This window comes from Uloborus diversus, chromosome 2 (genome assembly GCF_026930045.1).
Source record: "Uloborus diversus isolate 005 chromosome 2, Udiv.v.3.1, whole genome shotgun sequence".
In the NCBI taxonomy this organism is placed as follows: Eukaryota; Metazoa; Arthropoda; class Arachnida; order Araneae; family Uloboridae; genus Uloborus; species Uloborus diversus.
Window position 1 is genome coordinate 53,273,194 of NC_072732.1, and position 22,530 is coordinate 53,295,723.

Genomic DNA, 22,530 nt, shown 5'->3' on the forward strand with positions numbered 1-22,530 from the left:
TTTACTGATGCACGAGTAAAGAGGAGTTGGTGTTTCCTACAAAAGGTTCTGAAACTGGAATCTTATCAACGCAAATTTAGGCCATTTTTGCAGTAGGAGGAAGGTGTTTAGGGGCTCTGTGCCGAAAATTTTTCGAAATTCAAGTTTTCAAAAAGCAATTTTAAGCTATCTTTGTTGACATTAGGATTCAGGAGATCATATCAGAAATCTTTGAAACTAATATCTGAAAAACGTTTCGATAATCTTTGATGATGAAAAAACTTCAGGTACGGTCTCCCGAAATTATTTTCTGGTTACGCTGGTGATGTTGGTAGCAGACTGAAGATGTTGGTGCGCATTTTTGCGGTTTCCTGAAGAGAGAAAATGAGTTTCGGAGGGGGATGGGGGCGGCGGAAGGCTTTAAGAAATCAGTTTTGGGGATGTACCCTTCGATTCCGTTACTATAGCTTGTGCAAGTCTGCTTCTGAGCAACTTATAATTTTTAAGACTTCAAATTGAGTTCTATTTATTTATTTTTTCGTTTAGACATCGTTTCCTCAGCTTCTAGCATCAAACGCATGACAATAATCATTTGTATGAAGTACTCTGACATCTTCATTTTGATCCGCTATATTCACACATTATTTTCAACGTCACTGGTAAAAAATATTCCTACATCCAAATTTTTCAACATTTAGCCCTCCCCCCCCCCTTTTTTTTTGACTCTAAGAAAGTTTCTATAGTACTATTTTAATTAGAAAACTTGAGGTGTATTTGTAAAAAATGAAATTTAGACGGTGACCGGTTTTTAAGCACGGAAGCATAATAAGTGCGTCGTCATTTAATTTGTTATTTCGAGACCGGATGCATTTTTTAATTATCTGCTATGTTTCCTGCGCCGTAGGGATGAGGAATTGTTAGGTCGGGATCGCACATTTGCCTTGAGCGCACCTGTTACTCGAATTTGTTTTATTGTTGTTGCAAAATTCGCACAACGAATCAGAAGTGCTGAAATTTTTGAGAGGTTATTTTTGACCTTTAAAAGTTAGTTAGATTTTCCAATCTTTTCTTAATTATTGCTCTTGGGGGCTGATATGAAGGAAAACAAAAAGTTTATTAAAGTAAACTTTAACTCGGTTCAAAAATAAATAAATATTTTTTTATGTTTTTCATAATCTCTTTATTATTTAGTTACTCTTATACGATGATTGTGAATTAAAAATCCTGTCTTAAAATTTAAAAATGATATAATGTTACGCAGAAAACTTTTCGTTTTTTTAAAATAGTGTTTTTTTAATATTTAGTAGTTTTTTTTTTTTTTATTCAATACAAATTCACAGTATATGTTTTTTCAATCCTTGTACTCATGCTTTAATTTTTTTAAAGCGTCCTTAAAATGAAATTACTTTATCTTTTGCAAAAAAAAAAAATATATTTTTACGTTTTCACTTTTTTCTCCTAAGATGTCCAGTTTTAATAATTCCTTTTTTCTCATAAAAAAAGTAATGCAATTTTTTCTACATTTCCTATATAAGTTTTATCACTTTTCCTCAGTTACAGTAAACTCCCTATTATCCGCGGATAAGCGAATTCGCCGATAGTCAGCAAAATCTTTACTAATAATAAAGCTGAAAGTCTGGATGTCTGTGACGCGCATAACGCCTAGACCGTTCGGCCGATTTTCATGAAATTTGGCACAAAGTTAGTTTGTAGCATGGGGGTGTGCACCTTGAAGCGATTTTTCGAAAATTCGATGTGGTTCTTTTTCTATTCCAATTTTAAAAACAAAATTATCATAACAGGTTTGCCACACACCTGGAAAATATAGAAAACCTGGAATTGTCAGGGAAAATGAAAATCACGTAAAATGGTCAGGGAAGGTCACAAATTATTGAAATTTCTGGAAATGTCATAGAATTCCTGCTTAATTTTTGCATCTGATGAGTGAAACTGGTGCATAAAAATGTGGAAGTGCGATAAATGTTGCATTCCAGATAAGCGAATTTTCCTGATAGTTCAGAGGAAGAAAATTCAAGCTCATTTTTAAGTACTAAATATAATAAGGCAATTAAAAAAAAAAAAATACGAAAACTATAAATCTCTGATTTATATAATTACATTTTATTTTGCTTCTTTTGAAAAAAAAAAAAAAAATCATGCCATGCTTAGCTGGAAATCACTAATATTTTTCGCAGAGTTCGCATGGTCTTACCAGTATTTTAAAGCCTTCATTCTACTTTTTTTCTTTCTTTTTCATTAAATGAACGATCATAAAAATTTATAAAGTCTCAAAATTTTAGCTTTTATAGGTTAGAACTTATTCTTTAGGAAACATGTCAACATTGGAAGTGACTTCACCGAAAATTGCTTAGTATGTTTGAGATTTTAGTCCTTATGCATCCTTCAAACTTTTCCATTATTTCAATGGTTGGAAATTATTTTAATTAATTCTGGATTATAATGACTTTATTTATTTATTTTTGCAAACGTTAACTGTATTGAGTAAATTAGCAATTACATATATTTTGTAAAAACACCAAATTGTAAAAAAACGAGCATTTAAATTTTTAGTTCATCATTTGTTTTTAAAGCAATGGATTTGTAAAAAATCTTTAGAATAGTATAATCATTTTCTATATTATTATGTATTAAGAATATAAATTTTAAATTGGATCATCATTGCAGAGAATATTTAGCATACATTTTTACTTCCTTTTCCAAAAAAGGAAGTATTGTATTCGCAAAAAAATTTTCGCTCAAAATTCGGCCTTAATTTCTATTTTGCTCACTCCCGAATTAATGTTGAGTTTTTTTTTTTCAACCCAAACACACGCGGATAAGTGCCTAAGAACGTATTAACACCCGAAATATTCATTTTGACATTCTCCGAGTGAATTGCAATGACTTTTCTTGTGACGTCCGTATGTACGCATGTATGTGTGTGCGGATATGCATATAAGCGTATGTATGTCGCATAACTCACATGAACGGTATGTCCTAGAAAGTTGAAATTTGGTACATAGACTCCTAGTGGGGTCTAGTTGGTCTCCCCCTTTTGGTTGCATTTGGGTGTTTCTAAAGGGGTCTTTTGCCCCTTTTGGGGGGAAATCATTGTTAATTTCGATGTATACTCAAGTGGTGTTATAATTTGCGGACACTTGGCGATATAATGCCAGTCTTTCGGTTGCCAAGTTGGCGACAGATTTGGCGATTTTTTTTTTTAAATCTGGTTTTAATCTGCCCACTGGTGGTAATATTTAGAGAGTAAACTACTGAATCACATTAAAATTGCCAATGATGAGAAAATGACATTAAAATTGGAGTAAAAGGAAGTCGTGATGCTCACATCAGCTCGTTATTTTTGAAACAGAATGAATTTATGATTTTTATGGATTCTTGCTTGTCAAAAAAAGATGTTACAATTTTATCCTTTTATCACAATGCTGATAATTTTTTCGCTTGTCTATGTTACAGTTGAGAATAGTGGCGATGTGGTCAATGTTTTGGAAACATCTATCGTGGTTTTTGATAAAACATTGGTGTTTTAATTTTGAACATCTTTTTTTTTAACATCAATGTTTTTTAAAAAGATGTCACACCACTTGTTGAGAGTGTAGTATCAACAAGAGCATGTTGGTCAAAATTTGAAAGAAAAGTCTTGTAGCATTATGGACTGACGGAATGCTGTTATTCATGCTGCAAGGAGGGAGGGAAACTTAAATCAAATGAGATTTCTTAACAATATGCTCAGTTATTCTAGAATGGTCCCTAGCACATATCATCTTGCAATAGGAAAAAGTTGCTAAATAAGAAAAAGCGTAAAAAAAGTGCTCACAAGAAGTTTTGAGCTAAATAAAATGCTTGCATTGAAAGGGAAACAAACATTTGCACAACACAATTGCAAAGATTCAAAATACTAGCATTAATTGGAAATATCTGGTCTTTCAAAGCATTTGTAAGTAAATTTTAAGTTTGTCTTAACCCAAATTTTGATAAGAATTATTGATAATGTTTTAAAGCATTATTTGGTTAATAAAATAGGTTTATTTACAGTAAAAATTATATTGTATCGATATTAACGTAAGTTGACATTCATTGTCCTGGAATTTTTTTCTAAAATTGACTGTGAAGCCTGGAAATGTCAGGGAACTTTCTTCAGTATTCTTGAACTTCTGTGGCAACCCTGCATAAGATGGACGAGTAAATTACGAAATTATCATAACGTGGAACCGTAACATGGGCACAAGCCAATTGGCGAGAAAATTCACCATAAGAGATTGATTTGTTTCAGGAAAATAAAAGCTAAAAATTTCAAACAAATGGGCTTTTCTCGTGTTATTTCATAAGAATGGAACTTTGAATCGGAAAGGATTGGTCTATAGTGTACATCCTTTCCGAATTCTGAGACCATATTCTTCATTTTTTTGGAAGTCATTTAATCAGTAATGTTGAAATTCGAAATTTTACTCAATTTTACAGAAAAAAAGTTTTAGGGCCCCCATTTTTTTTTTTTTTTTTTAAACCTTTTTTGAACCTCCGCTTTTTTTTTGGGTACCAGCCGCCTATGAACACCAGCATTAGTTTAAACTATAGCTAAAACGATAACAGGTGATGTAAAAGTAAGTAAAAGCTAAGAAAGTATGTACACTTTTTCCAAATGGATTATACACGTACGCGAACAAATCCAGCAAACGGATTTCCTTTCACAGATCAAACTGGGTTACACTAGAAACGTACAGAGGAGAGGAGAGGAATATTTTTGAACAAGACTGGTCCGGTCACTCGTTTACTAAATAGTGTAGATTTAAAAATCCGTTAATTGTAGATCTCAAGCAGAAAGTGGTGTACATTTAAAAAAGCAGGTTTCAACTAGTGTGATTGCGTTGACTGTGGAAGGTTTAATATCATTGGGAAAGAGGGGGAGAAAAGAATTAAGAATGTATAAAAAGAAGATTTTGCACAAAATTGAAATGTACACATTTATTAACATTCAGTTTATCAACACTGAATTTATTTTATTATTATGATTTTTTTTTGAAAAGTGCGAATGGTCTCTAATAAGTTGCCCACGGATAATCGGAAGCTTTCTGTATTTCATGTTGAATAATATTGGTACATTAGAGTACATAGTATTTTATTTTCCTGAATTTTCCTCTTATAGCTAATATTTTTAAAGGTTGATTATGTATTATTAAATTTTGTTTATTTTAACGAAATTTATGGGTTTATTTATTTATTTTGAAGCGCAAATTTCAAGTTCCCTTTTTTTTTGTGGAAAAATAGGTTATTAGATATTTGCCAAGGACGCAAGTTGGAAAATGAACGGCAAATGCTGTTATATCTTGTATTTGAACATGTTGACCAAGATTTATCTACATACCTAGAGAAATGTCCTTCTCCAGGATTAGGACCAGAAAGAATTAAAGTATGTTATTCTTTTATTTATTTATTTTTTTTCCAAACACATCATTTGTGATCATATACCATATTAATACAATGATTTTTATTTGTTGCACATTTTAATATAATGAGCTTGGAACCATTTTCCATATAAAAATTCATGCATGCAATCTATGAACAGGGTGCCGTATACCTTTGATCCATAATCAGGACAGTTATCCGGAAAAGTCAGGACTCTTAAAGTAACGTTTTTTATGCCCGAAAAATCTATGAAGCATTGTATTTGGTATATTTTTTCTTATTATTATTTTTTCTCCTCCCTTAATTTTATTATTTATTTATTTTAGTTTTTACTATCATTTGTTAAAAACTTTACATACCTTCCTTAAAATGAAAAAAAGAAATAAGAATTTGGAAATTAAAATCACAATTTTGGCACAGAACTTGTTAACTTTTACCTTTTCATGTAAGGATGTCTCAGACACTGAAAAGTGACCCAGGTAGCATTAACTCATCGGATTTTGCTCGGCCGATCATCGACTCCTCCTAAACTCATCGCGTAATGCACGCTGATATCGTTGCGATCAGAATCCGAGAACGGTTTTCGATGAGCTGTTTTTTATCGGAAAACTATATCGTTACGATCAAATTTTCCGATGAAAATTTGCCGAGCTACATTTCATCGGAAAAAGAGATCGTAACGATCAAATTTTCCGATGAAAATTTGCCGAGCTACATTTCATCGGAAAAAGAGATCGTAACGATCAAATTTTCCGATTAAAATTTGTCGAGCTGCATTTTATCGGAAAACTATATCGTTACGATCAAATTTTCCGATGAAAATTTGCCGAGCTGCATTTCATCGGAAAAAGAGATCGTAACGATCAAATTTTCCGATGAAAATTTTCCGAGCGAAATTTCATCGAAAAACGAAATCGTAACGATCAAGTTTTCCGATGAAAATTTGCTAAGCTACATTTCATCGGAAAAAGAGATCTTAACGATCAAATTTTCCGATGAAAATTTGCCGAGCTACATTTCATCGGAAAAAGAGATCGTAACGATCAAATTTTCAGATGAAAATTTGCCGAGTTACATTTCATCTTAAAAAAAGTAGGTCGTTTAAATTTTCCGATAAAAATTTTCCCAATCTAAATTTTTTGGAAATCTCCCAACTGTTAAAATAGGATAAAATTTATTATTTGAATATCCGACTATTGATCAAACGTAAGGCTATACGGATCAACATTCAAGTTTGAGAATCGGATTAAAAATGACTGAAACTTTGACTCCGAATCCGACTCCTGGATTTTGGAAGGGTTTACTTCAATTTGCTGCAAAATCAATTCAACTTTAACTCCACGATTCAAACGCCGATTACCTCACTGGAATTGCGAACAAAATGAGACTCCGACTCTTGAATGATTTCTCTCTATCTCCAAAACAATTCCACTCCTGACTCCCAAAATTACCGACTCCGACTCTTCACTAGCTGGCGCCATAAGTATATTCACTGAATAAAATTCTCACTTTCCGTTCAGAAATCTGTCATGGCCTTACCACCCGATAGATGGCGCCACAAATGATTTTCCATTTAATACATTATTTTCCGCCATGGAGCGAGCATAACTTGTCTAGTGGTTAGCGTATGAATCTCGTATTCCAGAGGACTAGGGTTCGATTCCCGGCTAGAGCGATTAAAATTGAACTCATGAATCACGCTCATCAAAAGTTGTTAAATTAGAAATTAATTAACCAAGTTATTAAAAAAATAATATATAATAAGTAATTCCCAAATGACGTCATCCGAAAATACCCCTCCTGCAAGTTCTCTTCCCACTGTTATTTTTTTTCCCTCCTTGCTTGTCCCTATATCGTAGTTGTTACTACTTCTCATCGTATTTTCATCCTAAATTCATCGCCTCGGAACGACAGCACTGCTCGTATATTGCTCCAAATTTCATCGTATTTTCATCCAAAATTCATCGCCTCGGAACAGCACTGCTCGTATATTGCTCCAAATCTCATCGTATTTTTATCCAAAATTCATCGCCTCGGAACAGCACTGCTCGTATATTGCTCCAAATCTCATCGGTATAGGGAGCAAAATTCATCGGAATCCGATGATCGGATTCTACTATTGCCGATGAGACATATTGGAGCAATTTCCGATGAAAACTCATCGGAATCCGATCATCGGCCGATCATCGACCGATCAAAGTTTGATCGGATTTCGATGAACGGCCGATCATCGGCCGATGAGTTGATGCTACTCGGGGACTCTTGAGTCACTAAAAAAATGTGTACAGTAAATCATGGTTTCTAATCAGCACCAATAAAATGTTCCATCTTAGCATCGTAACTACAAAATAGCACTTTTAATCTGATTATCTTAAATTTTTACAAAAGTTCAGGGCAAATCAGGGTGACAATTCTAATTTCAGTACAAAATCAGAACAATCTTCTCAACATCAAGACAATCCTCATAGAATCAGAACATCTGGACAATGGGCACGCTATATATGAATACTACAGTATTTTTTTGAAGCCGGAGTGAATTGTCCTGCTGCCTCAAGCCCCCTCCTCCTTAAATGAGCTACAGTATAATTTCGATTTAATGATACCCTATTTAACGATTTCTTCAGTTTAATGATGCATTTCACTGGTCTAGATTTAGCTGTATTGAATGTCTATGCTCTTCTATTTAATGATAACTTTTTCCAGTCCCTTGACAATCGTTAAATCAGGCTTATACTGTACTTCACAACAGCACATCTGCCCACTCTACCGATTTGTTTGGGAGATTCCTGAATTTTGATGCCTTCTCTCTAATATAGTAAATAGCTCCTGAAATTTCATCAACAACAACCCCATGTGGTAGACTTGTTGGTTGGGGTTTCCCCACCTACTCCATTTTTCATTACCACCAAAACAGGGATTTTTCAGTGATTAGAATTACGTGAAAAATCCCTGCAGTAAAACGAACTTAAGTTTTTGGCAGTTAAATTCATTCATGTCAAGTCTCCAGAATTTTCAGCTTGCAATGTTAGTAGTTATGCATCAGCATGTGTCATCAAGGAACAAAGACATTACTTATTTCCAAGCATTATTTTTCAGTACAGTGTACATATCATGAGTTTAAATTATTTTCATTGAAGAAAATTGGTTGCAATTTACAGAGGATATTCACTTAGCTAATTTTCAAAACTTGATAATTTTCGGAAGAAACAAAAATCTTTGAAACTTATAAACCTTTAACTAACATTTAAAGATACTTTATAAATACTTATCTGCTTTTTATATTGTGATTTATTTTTAATCTTTACTCTTTAAAAAAATTGATGTTCTTGTCTTTAAAATTAGTTTTTGTTTTAAATATCAATATGGTAGAATAAATTGACTTTATTCAATTTTTTTTCATTTTTCCCCCAGGATATCACGTATCAACTACTTAATGGCCTTGACTTCTTGCATTTCAATAGAGTCTTACACAGAGATCTCAAACCTCAAAATATTCTTATATCAAATCAAGGAATTGTGAAATTAGCAGACTTTGGTTTGGCACGTCTTTACACCAGCAATGTTACGTTAACATCAGTAGTAAGTAATATTAAAATTTACTGTAAAAGCATATACAGTAAAACCTGTCTACAACAATACTGTTGGGACCAAAAAAAATATCATAATAGACTCTTAAGTTGGGCCAGGGTGTTCAACTTAAGCTTTAAGCTAGATGTTATTTCTCGAGAAAAAGAAACTTTGTCAGATTTTTTAAATACACATATTTTCAGGTTGTAACCCTTTGGTACCGTCCCCCAGAAGTACTTATGGCTCAACCCTATGGTACTGCAGTAGATGTCTGGAGTTGTGGATGCATCCTTGCAGAGCTCTATAGGAGAAAGTAATTGTTTATAATTATCTAACATAAAATATGTATGAATAAGTACTTCTTGTTTAACTTTTTGAAAACCCTTTTATGTGCTCAATAGAACCTATGAAAAGGCTGTGTCACAAAAGTTAAGAATTTTATCTTCCCTTACCAAATGAAATAAATTTTAAAATTCATCTGAATCATATAAGACATTTTAAACTAAGTTCTGTCTTAAATAGAATTAATTGTGTAATTGATATGTTTACAAAAATTGTATTTTCATGTCATCAGTTTCTTTATTCTTTACCTGGATTTTATTATCTTTTAGACCTTTGTTTCCTGGTGAAAATGAGGTAGATCAATTAGCAAAAATTTTTGAGTAAGTATTCAAATGTAAATCATTTTGTCATGCTTGATTTAAAAAAAGCTATTATTTTAACCAATAGAAGTTTGATATATAAAATAGTTTTATGTTATTCCTTTATTTCTAATTTTCATATGCATATTTGTTCTTTTTTTTTTTAATTTTAATTTTATCCTTATATTGCAGCATTATCCCAATGTTTCCTTTTGGCCAAGGAATGAATTTTATTTCTTTTATATTTTAATTCTTTGAAATTGTGAAAAGAAATGTGGAAAAGTTTATTATTCTTAAGTTTGCTTGTTACACCAAGCGATAAAATGGTTGAAGGAGGGAGCTGGACAAAGTTAAATATCATAAAAAAAGTTGTGAACCTAGATGTTTAGATGCTAAACTGTTAAATAAAAACAATTGTTAATTTCCTTAAAAGCTGCTCAATTTTTACATGTGGCATGGAGAGATGGCGGATGAACTGGAAGTTGATACAAATCGCTTCATTTTGTAATTGGAGGGATTAGCAAGAACTAAAACCTTGGTCAGCACTAAAACCTTGACTGGTTGCCTAGTCTCATTGATCCTACCTGTTACAAAATTAAGTGTTCTGCTTCCGCTTTCAGATTATCCGCCATCTCTCTGTGGCACAACTGTAGCCCTTCGCATCTGAATGGCTAGAAGATGTATCTCGTTCATAGGCTTCTTTTAAATTTTACAAAGGTGTAGTTTTTCAAGATATTGTTCCGAAAGTTCATACTAACTACACTCATCAGAAAGATGTCTGTTCTTGCAAAAGAAACTTCCATTTTTACTTTTGTTTCAACAAAGGAATTAAATTTGACACACATTCTATGATCTCCTTATTTATTAGGAACTACATTTTCATTCTTAACATTGATTTTGATCATTCATACTCTTGCTTTTTACATCAAAATAAATTTTGAAATTTTTTTTTTTTTTTTCAAGTTAAATGTCTGTTCTTGAAGTGAATTGATTATTTCCTTGATTTTTACTTCAGGGTTGTTGGTAGTCCTTCACAATCTGACTGGCCACTAGATGTATCTCTTCCATGGACTACTTTCAAATTTTACAAAGGCGTACCTTTTAGAGATGTTGTTCCAGAAATTTGTTCTGATGGTGCTGATTTGTTAAAAGTAAGTGTTTTATAGCTCATAGGCAGCAACAATGTACTGTGTTAACTGTTTAAAATGTATTTTCTTTCTTTCTAATGGGGCTGTGTTAGACTATTTAGCCTATTGCAGACCGAGTGTGATCACCCCACATGACATCCAGTCTTTCATGTGCCACCACTAAGGTGCGAATATCAGTGGCAGATTATTTTGGAGCTCAATTTCCACCGGATGGAAGCATCTGGACTCTCTTCTATGCAAAACTGCACTCAGTGTTTATTTAGCCAAGGGCATTCAAAGCCAAACAAATACCCAAGGGATCTTTTGCATGCCCCATAATCGTACGACATGGGGTTTCTGCAACTCAAAAATCCACCAACTGGCCACCCCTGGTCAGAACTGGGGACCATGGCACAGAAGGGCAATGCCATAAAACACCACACCAACCATCCGACAAAAAAGCCAGCTTGTTTAAAATGTATGAAAAAGAATTGTCCTAGCTATAAAAATATTTGCTTCAACATAACTTTCTTTTTTAACTGAGAATCTGAAGCAAGATATCATTTCAATGACATAATTGCCAACTCTCACGATTAGATAGGGGGACTCCTGAATTTTGATGCCTTCTCACAAACACCCAGAGGCATGCACGGAGGGGGGGGGGGAGAAGAGACCTGTTGGCTCGGACCCAAACCTGAAGGGGGCCCAATATTTTTTAAACGTGAGGTGAAATGTAGGGGTAATCAATATGGAGGTAGCCCCATAAAAGTCATTTGTGACAGGCACCAAAACTTCTGTGAACGAACCTGCAAAAACCCTAATAAAGTAAATATCTCCCGAATTTTCATCAAAATAACAACATTCCCCCGAAAAGGAAATGTTCAATGATTAAAATCTTGAGAAAAATCCCTATGGTAAAACAATTGTCATTGTAAGAACAACACTTTTTAATGTACGACTATAATAATTGTCTGTCTCCGATATGTTTTAAAGCATGTTTGTTTCCTTTCCTTTTTAAAACTTTTATTGCTCAAAAGTTCTGTAAATAGTTGTTAGTTTTTCATTGAACTTGCTTCAAGTGACATTTAATTTCACTTACAAGAGAAACTTATGTTGGGAAACATTTATATGTGAAACAATTGTTTTCAAACCTTAAAGTTCTATTTGTTTTTTACTTTAAAAAGTAAAAATAGTAAAATCGCAATTTCCAAATGTGAATTTCTATACAGCTCAATTTAAGAAATTCTGACATATGTTTTGAAAATCTCATTTGTGCTCAAACTTTATCGCTAAATTTATTCATACAAAGTCCCCCTAATTTTCATCTGTCACTGTTGGCCATTGTTGGTCTTCATGCTGTGAAAGAATATTCGAATAAAAAATAATTTTATATTCAAATATAATTTTAAGTTATCAGATTCAAAACTCCTTGGAAATAAATACAAACGACTTTGAAGGTACTGTGAACATTAGTAAAGTCAACATCTAATTATTTTGTTCCTCCTTGAAATTTATCATAGCTGTCGTACCCGCAATAGTGTTTGAAAAGATCATGAGAGGTAGGGCCTGATTAACACACAGTGCTGGGGGTCCATGGACCAGAGCTCCATAACCTTAGAGGCACCAAAATAGGATACATTTCTTCTTTTCTTCCTTTTTTCAATAGTAATATCTACTTTGAAAAAGTGCGGATTTTATTGTGAGAGGGGGCACCTTTACCAAGACCTGGGCATTACTTTGGTTTGGTCAAACTCCGCTGAAAGATGTTACCAGGTTGGCATTGAGATATTTAACAGCACATGTATGATCAGGACTATTTTTTAGCATTCAAAATTTTGCATTGCATTCAATTCCAAAAAAATTTGTCATGTGATTGCACAATCAAGAACAATTTGTCCCCTTGCAACAACTGTATAAAGTTAGTCTTTTTTTTTTGTACTGCAATAGTATGAGCAAATAGTAGATTGATGCTGGTAAATCTCTTCAATCCAAATCCTATTAAAAGTTTAGAGTCAATTTTTAAAAAATAAAAACTGAATTTTTTTTTTTAATTGAAAGACTCATGCTAGACTTGCTAATGGTCTGCTGGATGACAAATTGTAAATTTGAAAAATGCTTCTAAATCATTCTCAATACTTGGATTAGCTAAACTATAAATATCTATGGATAAACATTTACTGTTAAGATTGTTTGTATCATATTGTAATTTACTGTAGAAATAATTAAATGTGAATTTCTTTTTGCTGTTACAATCATTGGATTTAAATATGATATGATTGTGATGCTAGAAATGATTTGTATAAAAGAAGTCTAAAATCAAAAAAGACAAAACAGTTTTTCTATGGATGTCTTCCCATCCAAAAACTCAAATCTTTTGCATTGAAAAGGAGTTTCTCATAAACCTGAAACACATGTAGGATTTAATTTGCATATTTTAAATTATAAGGTTGCCATAACTATTTTCATTCCTCTTATTGTTTCAGCTTTTACGTAACTTCCTGTTTTGAAAATGAAACTACACAATTTATATACCATCTACAAAAATAAATAAGACAAAAAAGGCATGTTTGTTAATTTTCTCAATCAAAGTAAATGCATTTTTAGAGAATTAGTAATTTTTACTTTTTTGTTAATGTTTTAATTAGGAAAAATTAAGAATTTTTAAAAGAAATGCAAATAACATCTACAGGGGTGTCCCAATCTAAAATTTTTGGTAGAGGGAAAATTCTCAATTTGCCAAGTGATCTTCCAATCTTACTGAATAATAAAATAAGAGCATGCACACATTTCATAAACAAAAAGGATCTAACAAGAAGGATCATCAAAAAGCAATTTGGTAAATTTAAAAATGAAAAAAAAATCTCAATGTTGCAATAGCCTCCAAATTTGCCGAATTGTTAAGCAAAATTTGCTGAATCACTTTGGGGGTGATCACTGTGACCTCCATTCAGGATGCCCCTGAGCAACTATAAGAAGAGAGTTCTGTATATGGCATAGCAAGATAAATTTTATTTGAAACAATAGGAGAAAATTCTGTAACTAACTTCAGATTGGAGAGGGAAAAAAACTCTTTTTCAGTGCAAAAACTGAAATTTGTTTGTTAGTTATGTTATTTCCAACAAAAAGGAATTTTGGATGAATGGAAAGGAGGCTAATGTTAATATATTATGAATTAACTCTGCTGCAAATGCAGTGCTAGACATATGTGAAGAAAACCTGGTCTATTAATATAAAATGATTGCATCTTTGTCATCGCAATTTATATTAACAGATTATCCCTGTTTAATATGTCTGTGAAATTCCTAGTAGATAGTAATTACCTCTTTTCAAATTTATAATATAAAAATAAAAAATAAAAAGTCTTCATTGCTGTTATCAACTTATATTTCTCTGCTTAGAAAATGGTATGCTACGATCCAGTTCAACGAATATCTTGTGCTGCAGCCATGAAACATCCATATTTTAGAGATTTTGAAATGAATCCACCTTCTTGCATCAAAGATACTCTACAAAATAATACCCAACATCCGAAAGCTTCTAGGTTTTATAAAGTAAGTGCATTTAACTATAATTTGAGGGTATTGAATAATATTTCAAATGGCTGTGTAATTGATTAAAATCTTTAAGAAGAGTGTTACTTTAAAATTCAGTTCTTAAGGGAACCAAAGGATAAATTTTTAATTTCTTTAATGGAGAAGTTTTTTCCAATCTTTTAAAATCCTAATGTATGCATTTTTCTCACATTATTGTTTGCTATTATTATGATCCATAAAAATTGTTTTCTCTATAAAGGGACAGTAAAGGTAAGCATATGAAAAATAATCATGCCACTTACTTATTTTAATGAATATTTTCAAAGCATTCAAATTGGTTTTTAATTATTCATTCATCCAGTTTTTGTAATTCTTAAAACATGTGGTGTTTCCGAAAAAATCATTGATATAGTAAATCCTTCCTTTTTTTCATTTATTTATTTATAATTTTTGAAATGTATTTTATCTATTTATTTATGTATATTGTATGAGTTGATATGCATTTATGAGTAGAGTTGTGTATAATTCTTTAACTTACAGATTCAGAATTGTTGCAAATCTCATGACACTAAATTGAATATAATGGTTTTTATTTTATCAATCAACTATTGCAACAATCGGCGTTTTCCATCTTAAAACTTTCTTGATTTTTATTTTAAAAAATGATACATATGTCTGTGATTTCCAACTTGAAGTCTTGGAGCAGTTTTCATGTGGTCAAAACAGCTAGTGAAAATTTATGTGTGTCATTTTTAAAGTTGTAATTAAATTTTGTAAAGAAAACTTGTGGATTAAGCTTGTTTCATCTAATATAATTGTTGTGAAAACATTTTTTCTATTGTAAGGACACTTAGGGGTGAAAAGGTTAAGAATCACTGGCATAGATTATCTGTTTTAGCATTTGAATGAGTTTTTCACCATTTTACCATAGATGATATTTCTACTGGTGTAGCCCATGTCAATTCAGGCAGAAGAGGAGAAAATTTTGTTTCATAGTCTCGGAAGTTTCTGAATTTAACTCATGTTAAAATTCAGTCAAAAATAAGTTAGTGGACAGCCTGCCATAGATGGCAAGCCATTTCTCTCTTGGGATTTTTGAGAAAAGTTTTAAACAGCATTATTGCCAGAACAGAGCACGATATTTTGATGCAGAGTTTATAAAAAATTTTATTTGAAACTGGTATGTACAATTTGAAAAATGACTTCAGTTTTTCTTGCAAGAGCCTTTGAAATAATAATAATATTTATTTTTGAGATAATAATCAATTTTAGAATTCTTTCCAAAAATGCCAATTTTTCAAATTTTGATTTTTTTTTTTTTAAATTGTAGATCAATATGATTGAACACAGCACGACATTCCCTGAAAAGATGAGCTCTCACTTTAGCATTTAACACATTTTAGAGGCCTTTGGAAAAATAAGGGGGAGAAGCAGTAACTGTGATTTATATTACTGTAAATTTGAAAATTTGAAGTTTTTATAAATTAACTAGTAGCCAGAAACCACTTTTAATTTTTGGTATATCACCTCATTTTCATTTTCATTTATTGCTTCAATAGGAATTCAAATTTTTATGAAAACAGGAACACATTCTTTAGCCGATTTTCCGGCCGCAGCCTTATTGCATTTTTTTCTCTGCACGTAACCTTTTAGCTTAATGCTAAAAGATTGCCTTATTGTTTTCATTTTAAAAAAATCAAGACAACTAAAGTTAAAATGTTAAAAGTGTCTTCTGATCACTAGTTACTTCGTAAAATTTTGAATTTTCAAATCTTACATTTGCATATCATACGATGACAGGAAAACCCTAATTTTATCGAATACCTCAAAAACCTGTTAAACATAAAAATGGAAGATCCCCTTTTCAGGCAATGTAGTCAGGCCCGGATCTACATATCCGCAGAGATGGATTGGTTATATTTTAGCTATGCGTATTTAGTGTTCTTTTATTTCTGTACTGCAGTGTTTACTGATGCTACTGCTTTTTTTCTTCACTTTAGATTTCATAGGTCATTTTAAGAAAATATAGAAGAAGAAAAAGATAAGTCATGATGTTTGAAAACTTCTATATCTAACAAGTTTTGTGCCTTAAAAAATCATATGTATGTTTCCCTGTTTTCTTTGTGAAAAATATTTAACTAAAATGATAGTTTGTATAAAGAAAATTTCAAACAAACTCCAAATTTTCCAACCAAGGGACTAGCAAAATTTTGGAATCTTCACAATGAATTTGCTCAACAAAAACCATGTCCACATGCATGTAAATGCAATAATTAATCAAATTGGAGTTTGGGAACCTAAGTGTTGTAATCTCTGAACATTTTTAATGTTTTTAATTTATATAGAAATTGTAGTTTCATTACATTTTAGTAAGAGGTTCATAAGGTGAGAAAAAAAAAAACCTTGCTTTTTACAGAACTGTACAATTTATAATTGTTATTGATATATATAAAAAAAAACAACAACGTAACTATTTGTATTGCTTAATTGCTGTTGACATTTAAATTATTCATTTTCTTAAATATCAAATTCATTTTAAAGATCCCCTCCCTCCTTCATCAACAAACATTTTATTACATTTGCTTGCTTTATCACCTTTTTCATTAATTGACTTAGCTGTTTTTGAAATATAAAAGTTTCATAACTTGCATTGTATTTGATATTTTTGTTGAGTTTTTTGATTAATTAAATGTTATCAGAATATGTTTGAAAGTTGCATCATAAAAAAAATCTGCTCCCCCCCCCTCCTCTACCTTTTTTAATTCACTTAGATAATGTTATCCTAAAACCTTGATTTATTTAATTTGAAATGATTGTTGGTATTATGTTATTTGCTATGTTTTTGTACCAATTCTGTAAAACTGCAATTTTAAAATGAATTCAAGCAAACCATATTTATTAAATTCTGAACCCTGTAGGCATAATCATGTGATCTCTTGACACTGTAATTATTTGTTGAACTTCATACATTAAAGTAATGACCTATTATAGAATTGTTTATATTTTATTATTTTATTTGACTTCTAACTTATTCAAGTTATTACACTTGACTTAAGTTGTGTATTTATGTATTTTTTTTTTTTTTATCACAAAAGAATTTGACTTGATTGATCTCAAATTTCTCACAATAAATATACCTTTAATTTATGTAAATTTTTGGGATAAAGCTTTCTTCATTGTGATTGCTTTGATTTCAGTTTTATTGTTTTATTTTGATTAGTTTAATATCCTACTTCATATTTAAATATTTTTTCTTAAATCGCCCATTTGTGTCAGAAAGATGCTTCATTTTCTTGAAATATATTTATTAAAGTAAAAATGTAAAATACAATTCTGCCTTGCTGATTGTGTTGTTCACAGTAAATGTTATCAATGAGTTAATGTTTTCTAAGTAGTCTGGTCCTTGTCTTTTCTATCCATTTCACTTTAAAATTGTGTTTTTGTGATCACTTTTATCTGTTAGTTTTATTTTTCTTCATTTTTCTGCCGAAAAAAAGTTTAAGTGTGGACTACTGTATTACAATACTTATGTTAGTCTTAATTGCATCTAAATTAGTGTATTTTTTCATAAAAATGTGATGTGCGAAATTATTACCAAATGTGTTTTAACATTTACTGTTATGCTTCAGAGGTGTTGTAATTACTTTAAAGTTGCTAAAAGGTTACAATAATCTAGCTTTGAATTTAGATTAAAAACAGTGCCATATGATTGTTGAACACATTTTGTTTTGCATTTTAATAATCATAAAACAATAACAATCTTTGTCCTGTTCATGAGACTTTTTTAGAAACCTTATTTATTTCAATGAAAGTAGATTATTGAGAAAATATTTTGGGTGAACTTCATTATGCATTGAGTTTGTTCTATGTGAATGCTTTATCTTATTTACTCAAGTACTTCTAATCTCAAATAATAATTTTAGTGTTGATTTAGTAGTAATTTCCTTTTGCCATATTTTGGAAACAGTCAACTCTCGATAACTTGCAGTCCTTAGGGACTTGGTAAACCCTTCAAGGTATTAATAGTTTGAGTTGTGGGAAGTTCCCACTACCTTTTCGTGAGTTTGGGACCTAATAAAAACTTTGAAATAAATTAATATTTGAGTTATAGAGCTTCGACTTATCGAGACTGGACTGTATATAGTCATAATATGTTAGTATTTTGTAGCTATCTAATTGATAATGTACCACAAATCCAGTGTATATGCACAATATCTGTGCATTGTTAATTCAGAAAAGAAGAATGCTGCAATCTTTCTACTGGTCATGCTTCCTAATGATGCTGCAAAGAGCAATTTGACTTATAAAAATCCCAATAATTATGAATTAGCTGCTTGGTTTTAAAACATCTATACTTCTAATATTCAAAAACACCTTTAGAGAGGAATCCAAAGAGTGGTCTTTGCTACAAAATATTTAAGCTAGAATTATGAAAGGTTTTTAAAAATCTAGGTATTATACATTTCACTGAAAGCTAAAGTGAGCTATGACGTTATACACAAATAAAAGGTCAAACCTTCTTCTTTTGGGGGGTTAAAGTCACTTGAGGGCAGGGGCAGATACAAAGAGAGAGTCATGGGGGCACTAGCGCAGCCAGAATTACCTTCTGAAGGGAATATTTTGATCAGAAGTTCTTACATTTGCATAAACTGCTGTATTAGGATTGGCAGTAATGTTAAACCCAAGGCCCCGAGAAAGGGGTACACCCCCTTTTGCTGCTCCACTGCATGGGGTCATGATCCCCCCCTCCTAAACCATCGACATTATTATACGTCCCACATTGTGTTCAAACAGTTAATGAATAAAAGTATAGGATTTCAGTACAATTCATTATTTATTTTTGAAAGTCAGTATTTTAAATACTACTACTTATACTTGCTCTTGAAATTAATCAGTAATGTTTATGCGCTATGGGTGGCCAATTTAGTGTTTTTTATTGCACCCAAGCAGTTTCAGAACTCTTTCGTTCCCAGAAACATAGGTTCGTTCATGGGGTGAGGGAGTCATTTTTCAACATTACCCAGTCTCCCTAAAATGATATTCTGTAACCACCTCTGCTTGAGGGTGTGACGAAAAACCATTTAGGGAGTACTTGCAAGGGGCAAAAACTATAATATGCAGATTTTCTTATTAATGATTTACCAGTGGGTACTATCTTACCAGTGCCCGATTAGGTGAAAAACATTGATTTAAAAGACCCTGACTTCTAAGAGTTGATGAGATAATGTTGAAAATGAGTATTTTTAGAGGGATTAGTTTACTCAAAACTTTCATACATCAATATTTATTATAGCCTAATTGTCATCAGCTGTATCTTATTGAGTATTTAAGAAGTACTTGCTAATGTTTTATTTAAATGTGAATGTATTTACAGTTTTTGAGACTCCCGTACTAGCTGCAGTACTACTTGCAGTTCACGGTTGAAGCGTTGAGTTTTAAAATGAGTTATTACTTATAGATTTTAGATTGATTACCCATACATGTTTCAAAAATTTACTCTGAAGTATCTACTGAAAAAAGAGAAATGCAGCTAATGCTGCTCAATCCATTTTGTCGAACAAGAATGTGGATTCATTTACTTCTGGACTAAGTTCTTGTTTCATCTTATTTTCCACTTGGACTCATAAGAAGTTTGTCAATATATATTGATCACACAGAAGTTAACTTATTGAATTGAATGTTGCAGTTTTATAGAGAATGCCTGTTATTTTATCATTATTATTATTTTTTTTTCATCCACTCCTTAAACCTTTGTGTTCAATATGCTTTATCAATGTAAGATGTAAATATATTTTAACCTTAGATCTTTTTGTGGATTCAAAGGTAATATTTTATTATACAACTTTTAAAATATGTTGGAAGGAATGCTTATACTAATTTATTTAAGTTATTATTTTGGAATTTTTACCTCTTGATTCCTTTATTTCCTGTGTTTATTTTTATTATTTTCTTTCTCAACCCTTGTTTACTTCGGCATTTTATGTGTAGTGCATAAACATCCATTTTTATGTTAATTTGCATCTTTAGCAATAATTATTTTTGTAAAACTGATCTTAGATGCTAATTGTTTCTTAAAATATTTAATCTAAAACATGTTATTTATTCGTGAAATGTTGAACTAACTTAAAACTTTTACATTTTAAACCCATATTCAACTTGTTTCTCAGTGTTGATGTTAACATAATTATACTTCATACTGCCAAATAATTTTCTACCTCTTGTTGTGTACCTCAGCATATTTCAATGGATAAATAAAATAATTTTGTATGCATGTATGACCTTTATTTATATTTTAAAAGCATGTTTCGAAGCACATAAAATACTACTTATGATAGTATTTTTTTTTTTTGTAATTAATTCATTTATTTTTTGACATTATTTCCGGACGACAGACTTTGGTAAGTATAATATAATGATTTGACCCAAAATAAGTTTATGAATGATTAGTTATACTATTAGCAACATTAGAAAACCATTTAAATCAACATATCGCTTAAGCAAGGCTGTTCTTGGATTTTTATCAGTCCAAGACAAAATATTTTTTACAAATTTCTGTTCTTTATTTTGAGAATTGCCCCGATTTAACATGGTTTCGAGAATTGACTCTAATTAGTGTTTTAATTACAGTTAATTCCTTGGGCATAAATACTGCACTGTTGTAAAATGAACTATGACATGCTGTAATTAAAATTTAAAAAAAAAACCTTTGAGCAAGTTTATGAACATGCACAATGCTTGGAATAACTATTATAAACATTTAAAAATCTAAATTTAAGCTACTTGTATGAACAACTAAACAATATGAAAAATATGTTCAATTTAGCGGATTAAATCATACACAGTCGTTACTGTGAATATGTTAATGAATAGTAATTTTAATAGATTTTTGAACAATAAATTTCAATTTAAAAAAGAAAAGTTCAAAGGAGGTAGATCATTCAGCTATCAGTAGCTTTTATTTTTGAAATCAATTGAACTAAATTACTATAATTTTGAATTGCAGAAAGCATTAAGAGCTCATGTGAGAAAACTGACTTTATGTGGCTATCTTCTTGAAACTTTTTTTTTTATGTAGCTGTACCACTTCACTTATTATTAACTCCAAAGCTGTTGCACACCAATTTTTAACATGTCAGCTGGTCTGGTTATATACATGGGCGCAACCATTCTTGAAGTGTAAAAAAATTTTAGGTGCTGCAAATGACTAAGATAGAGCTGTAACTGTACCATTTTTGTGGAGCTCGGACTGGTATGCTGGAATAATTTGTACTACTAGTGTGAAGACGTACTTGGCTTCTCTATGAGGTTTCTTGCCTTCAGCTCTCTTATGGCTATTGGCTATTCCAGATTGACAAGCCCAAAATAGGGGCAAAACTGCAGTCTCTGGATGATGCAACAAACTGTCAGGGCTGGACTAACTCTCTGTCAGTCTGTGCACAGGCACAGATGAAAAAGTATGAGGGCTGCATGATTTCCAAATCAAAGTTTGAAAAATGCTGTAACTTAATGTCTGAAGAAAAAAAAAAAGACAACCCAAGAAAGCTCGTAAAAAAATTCTAGAACTCACTCTAAAATAAAATAAAAACATGATGAGCAATGATTTTGCACAGCACTTCCCCAGTTATAGGGACCAGGGAGACGGGCAGGGCAGTGAAAAAATTGCTTTACTTCAGCAAGAATATCAGAAAGGAACTTCTACAAATGACGAGGGCGCAATGTGAAATCTCCTTTTCTACTTTATTTATATGTTAGTTCCTGTGTAAATTTGACTAATTGCAGAGACTTGAAAATCATTTTTAAAAGATGATGAATCATCAGTAGGATCGTCTCCTGGGAAAGCGGGTTGCACACACCAATTTTTCAGAAAACGGGACATAAAAAAAATCCTTGGCAGTGTTAAAGGTTTTTAAAAAATTAATGAAAATTATAAACAACTTTTTTTCTGCAAAAATTTGAGAAGAAAATGCTAATTTAAAATATTACTAAGCAATATATCCGAGCTTTGTATTATTAAGGTAAACCAACTAAGAGTCTCTGAGACAGGGCCGTAGAGAAGGGGGGATAAGCCTAAGCATTGCATAGGGACCGTGAGAGATTGGGGGGCCCGCGAAGCGGGCCTATAAAAAAGAAAAAATCCCTCCCACCACTTTTTTTTTTTTCTTTTAGCTTTTTAGTTTGAAGAAACTCTTTCTCCAAGAAATTGCAAGTTTTCAATCTTGAAAGTTCGAAGTGAGATTTTTTTTTTTGTCCTTATCTTCAGAG

The 22,530-nt window shown here is 31.6% G+C and overlaps 1 protein-coding gene across 1 annotated transcript in view; it reads left to right on the forward strand.

The window, feature by feature from the left end:
- LOC129217040 (cyclin-dependent kinase 4-like) overlaps window positions 1-16,581 on the forward strand; it is a 54,953-nt gene extending 38,372 nt beyond the window's left edge. The window contains exons 3-9 of the mRNA XM_054851277.1: window positions 5,263-5,404; window positions 8,812-8,979; window positions 9,171-9,280; window positions 9,579-9,629; window positions 10,624-10,759; window positions 14,134-14,286; window positions 16,269-16,581. Coding sequence (XP_054707252.1) covers window positions 5,263-5,404; window positions 8,812-8,979; window positions 9,171-9,280; window positions 9,579-9,629; window positions 10,624-10,759; window positions 14,134-14,286; window positions 16,269-16,277 — 769 coding nt within the window. The 3' untranslated portion in view covers window positions 16,278-16,581. The remainder of the gene's footprint in view (window positions 1-5,262; window positions 5,405-8,811; window positions 8,980-9,170; window positions 9,281-9,578; window positions 9,630-10,623; window positions 10,760-14,133; window positions 14,287-16,268) is intronic.
- The last annotated feature ends 5,949 nt before the right edge of the window (window positions 16,582-22,530 follow it).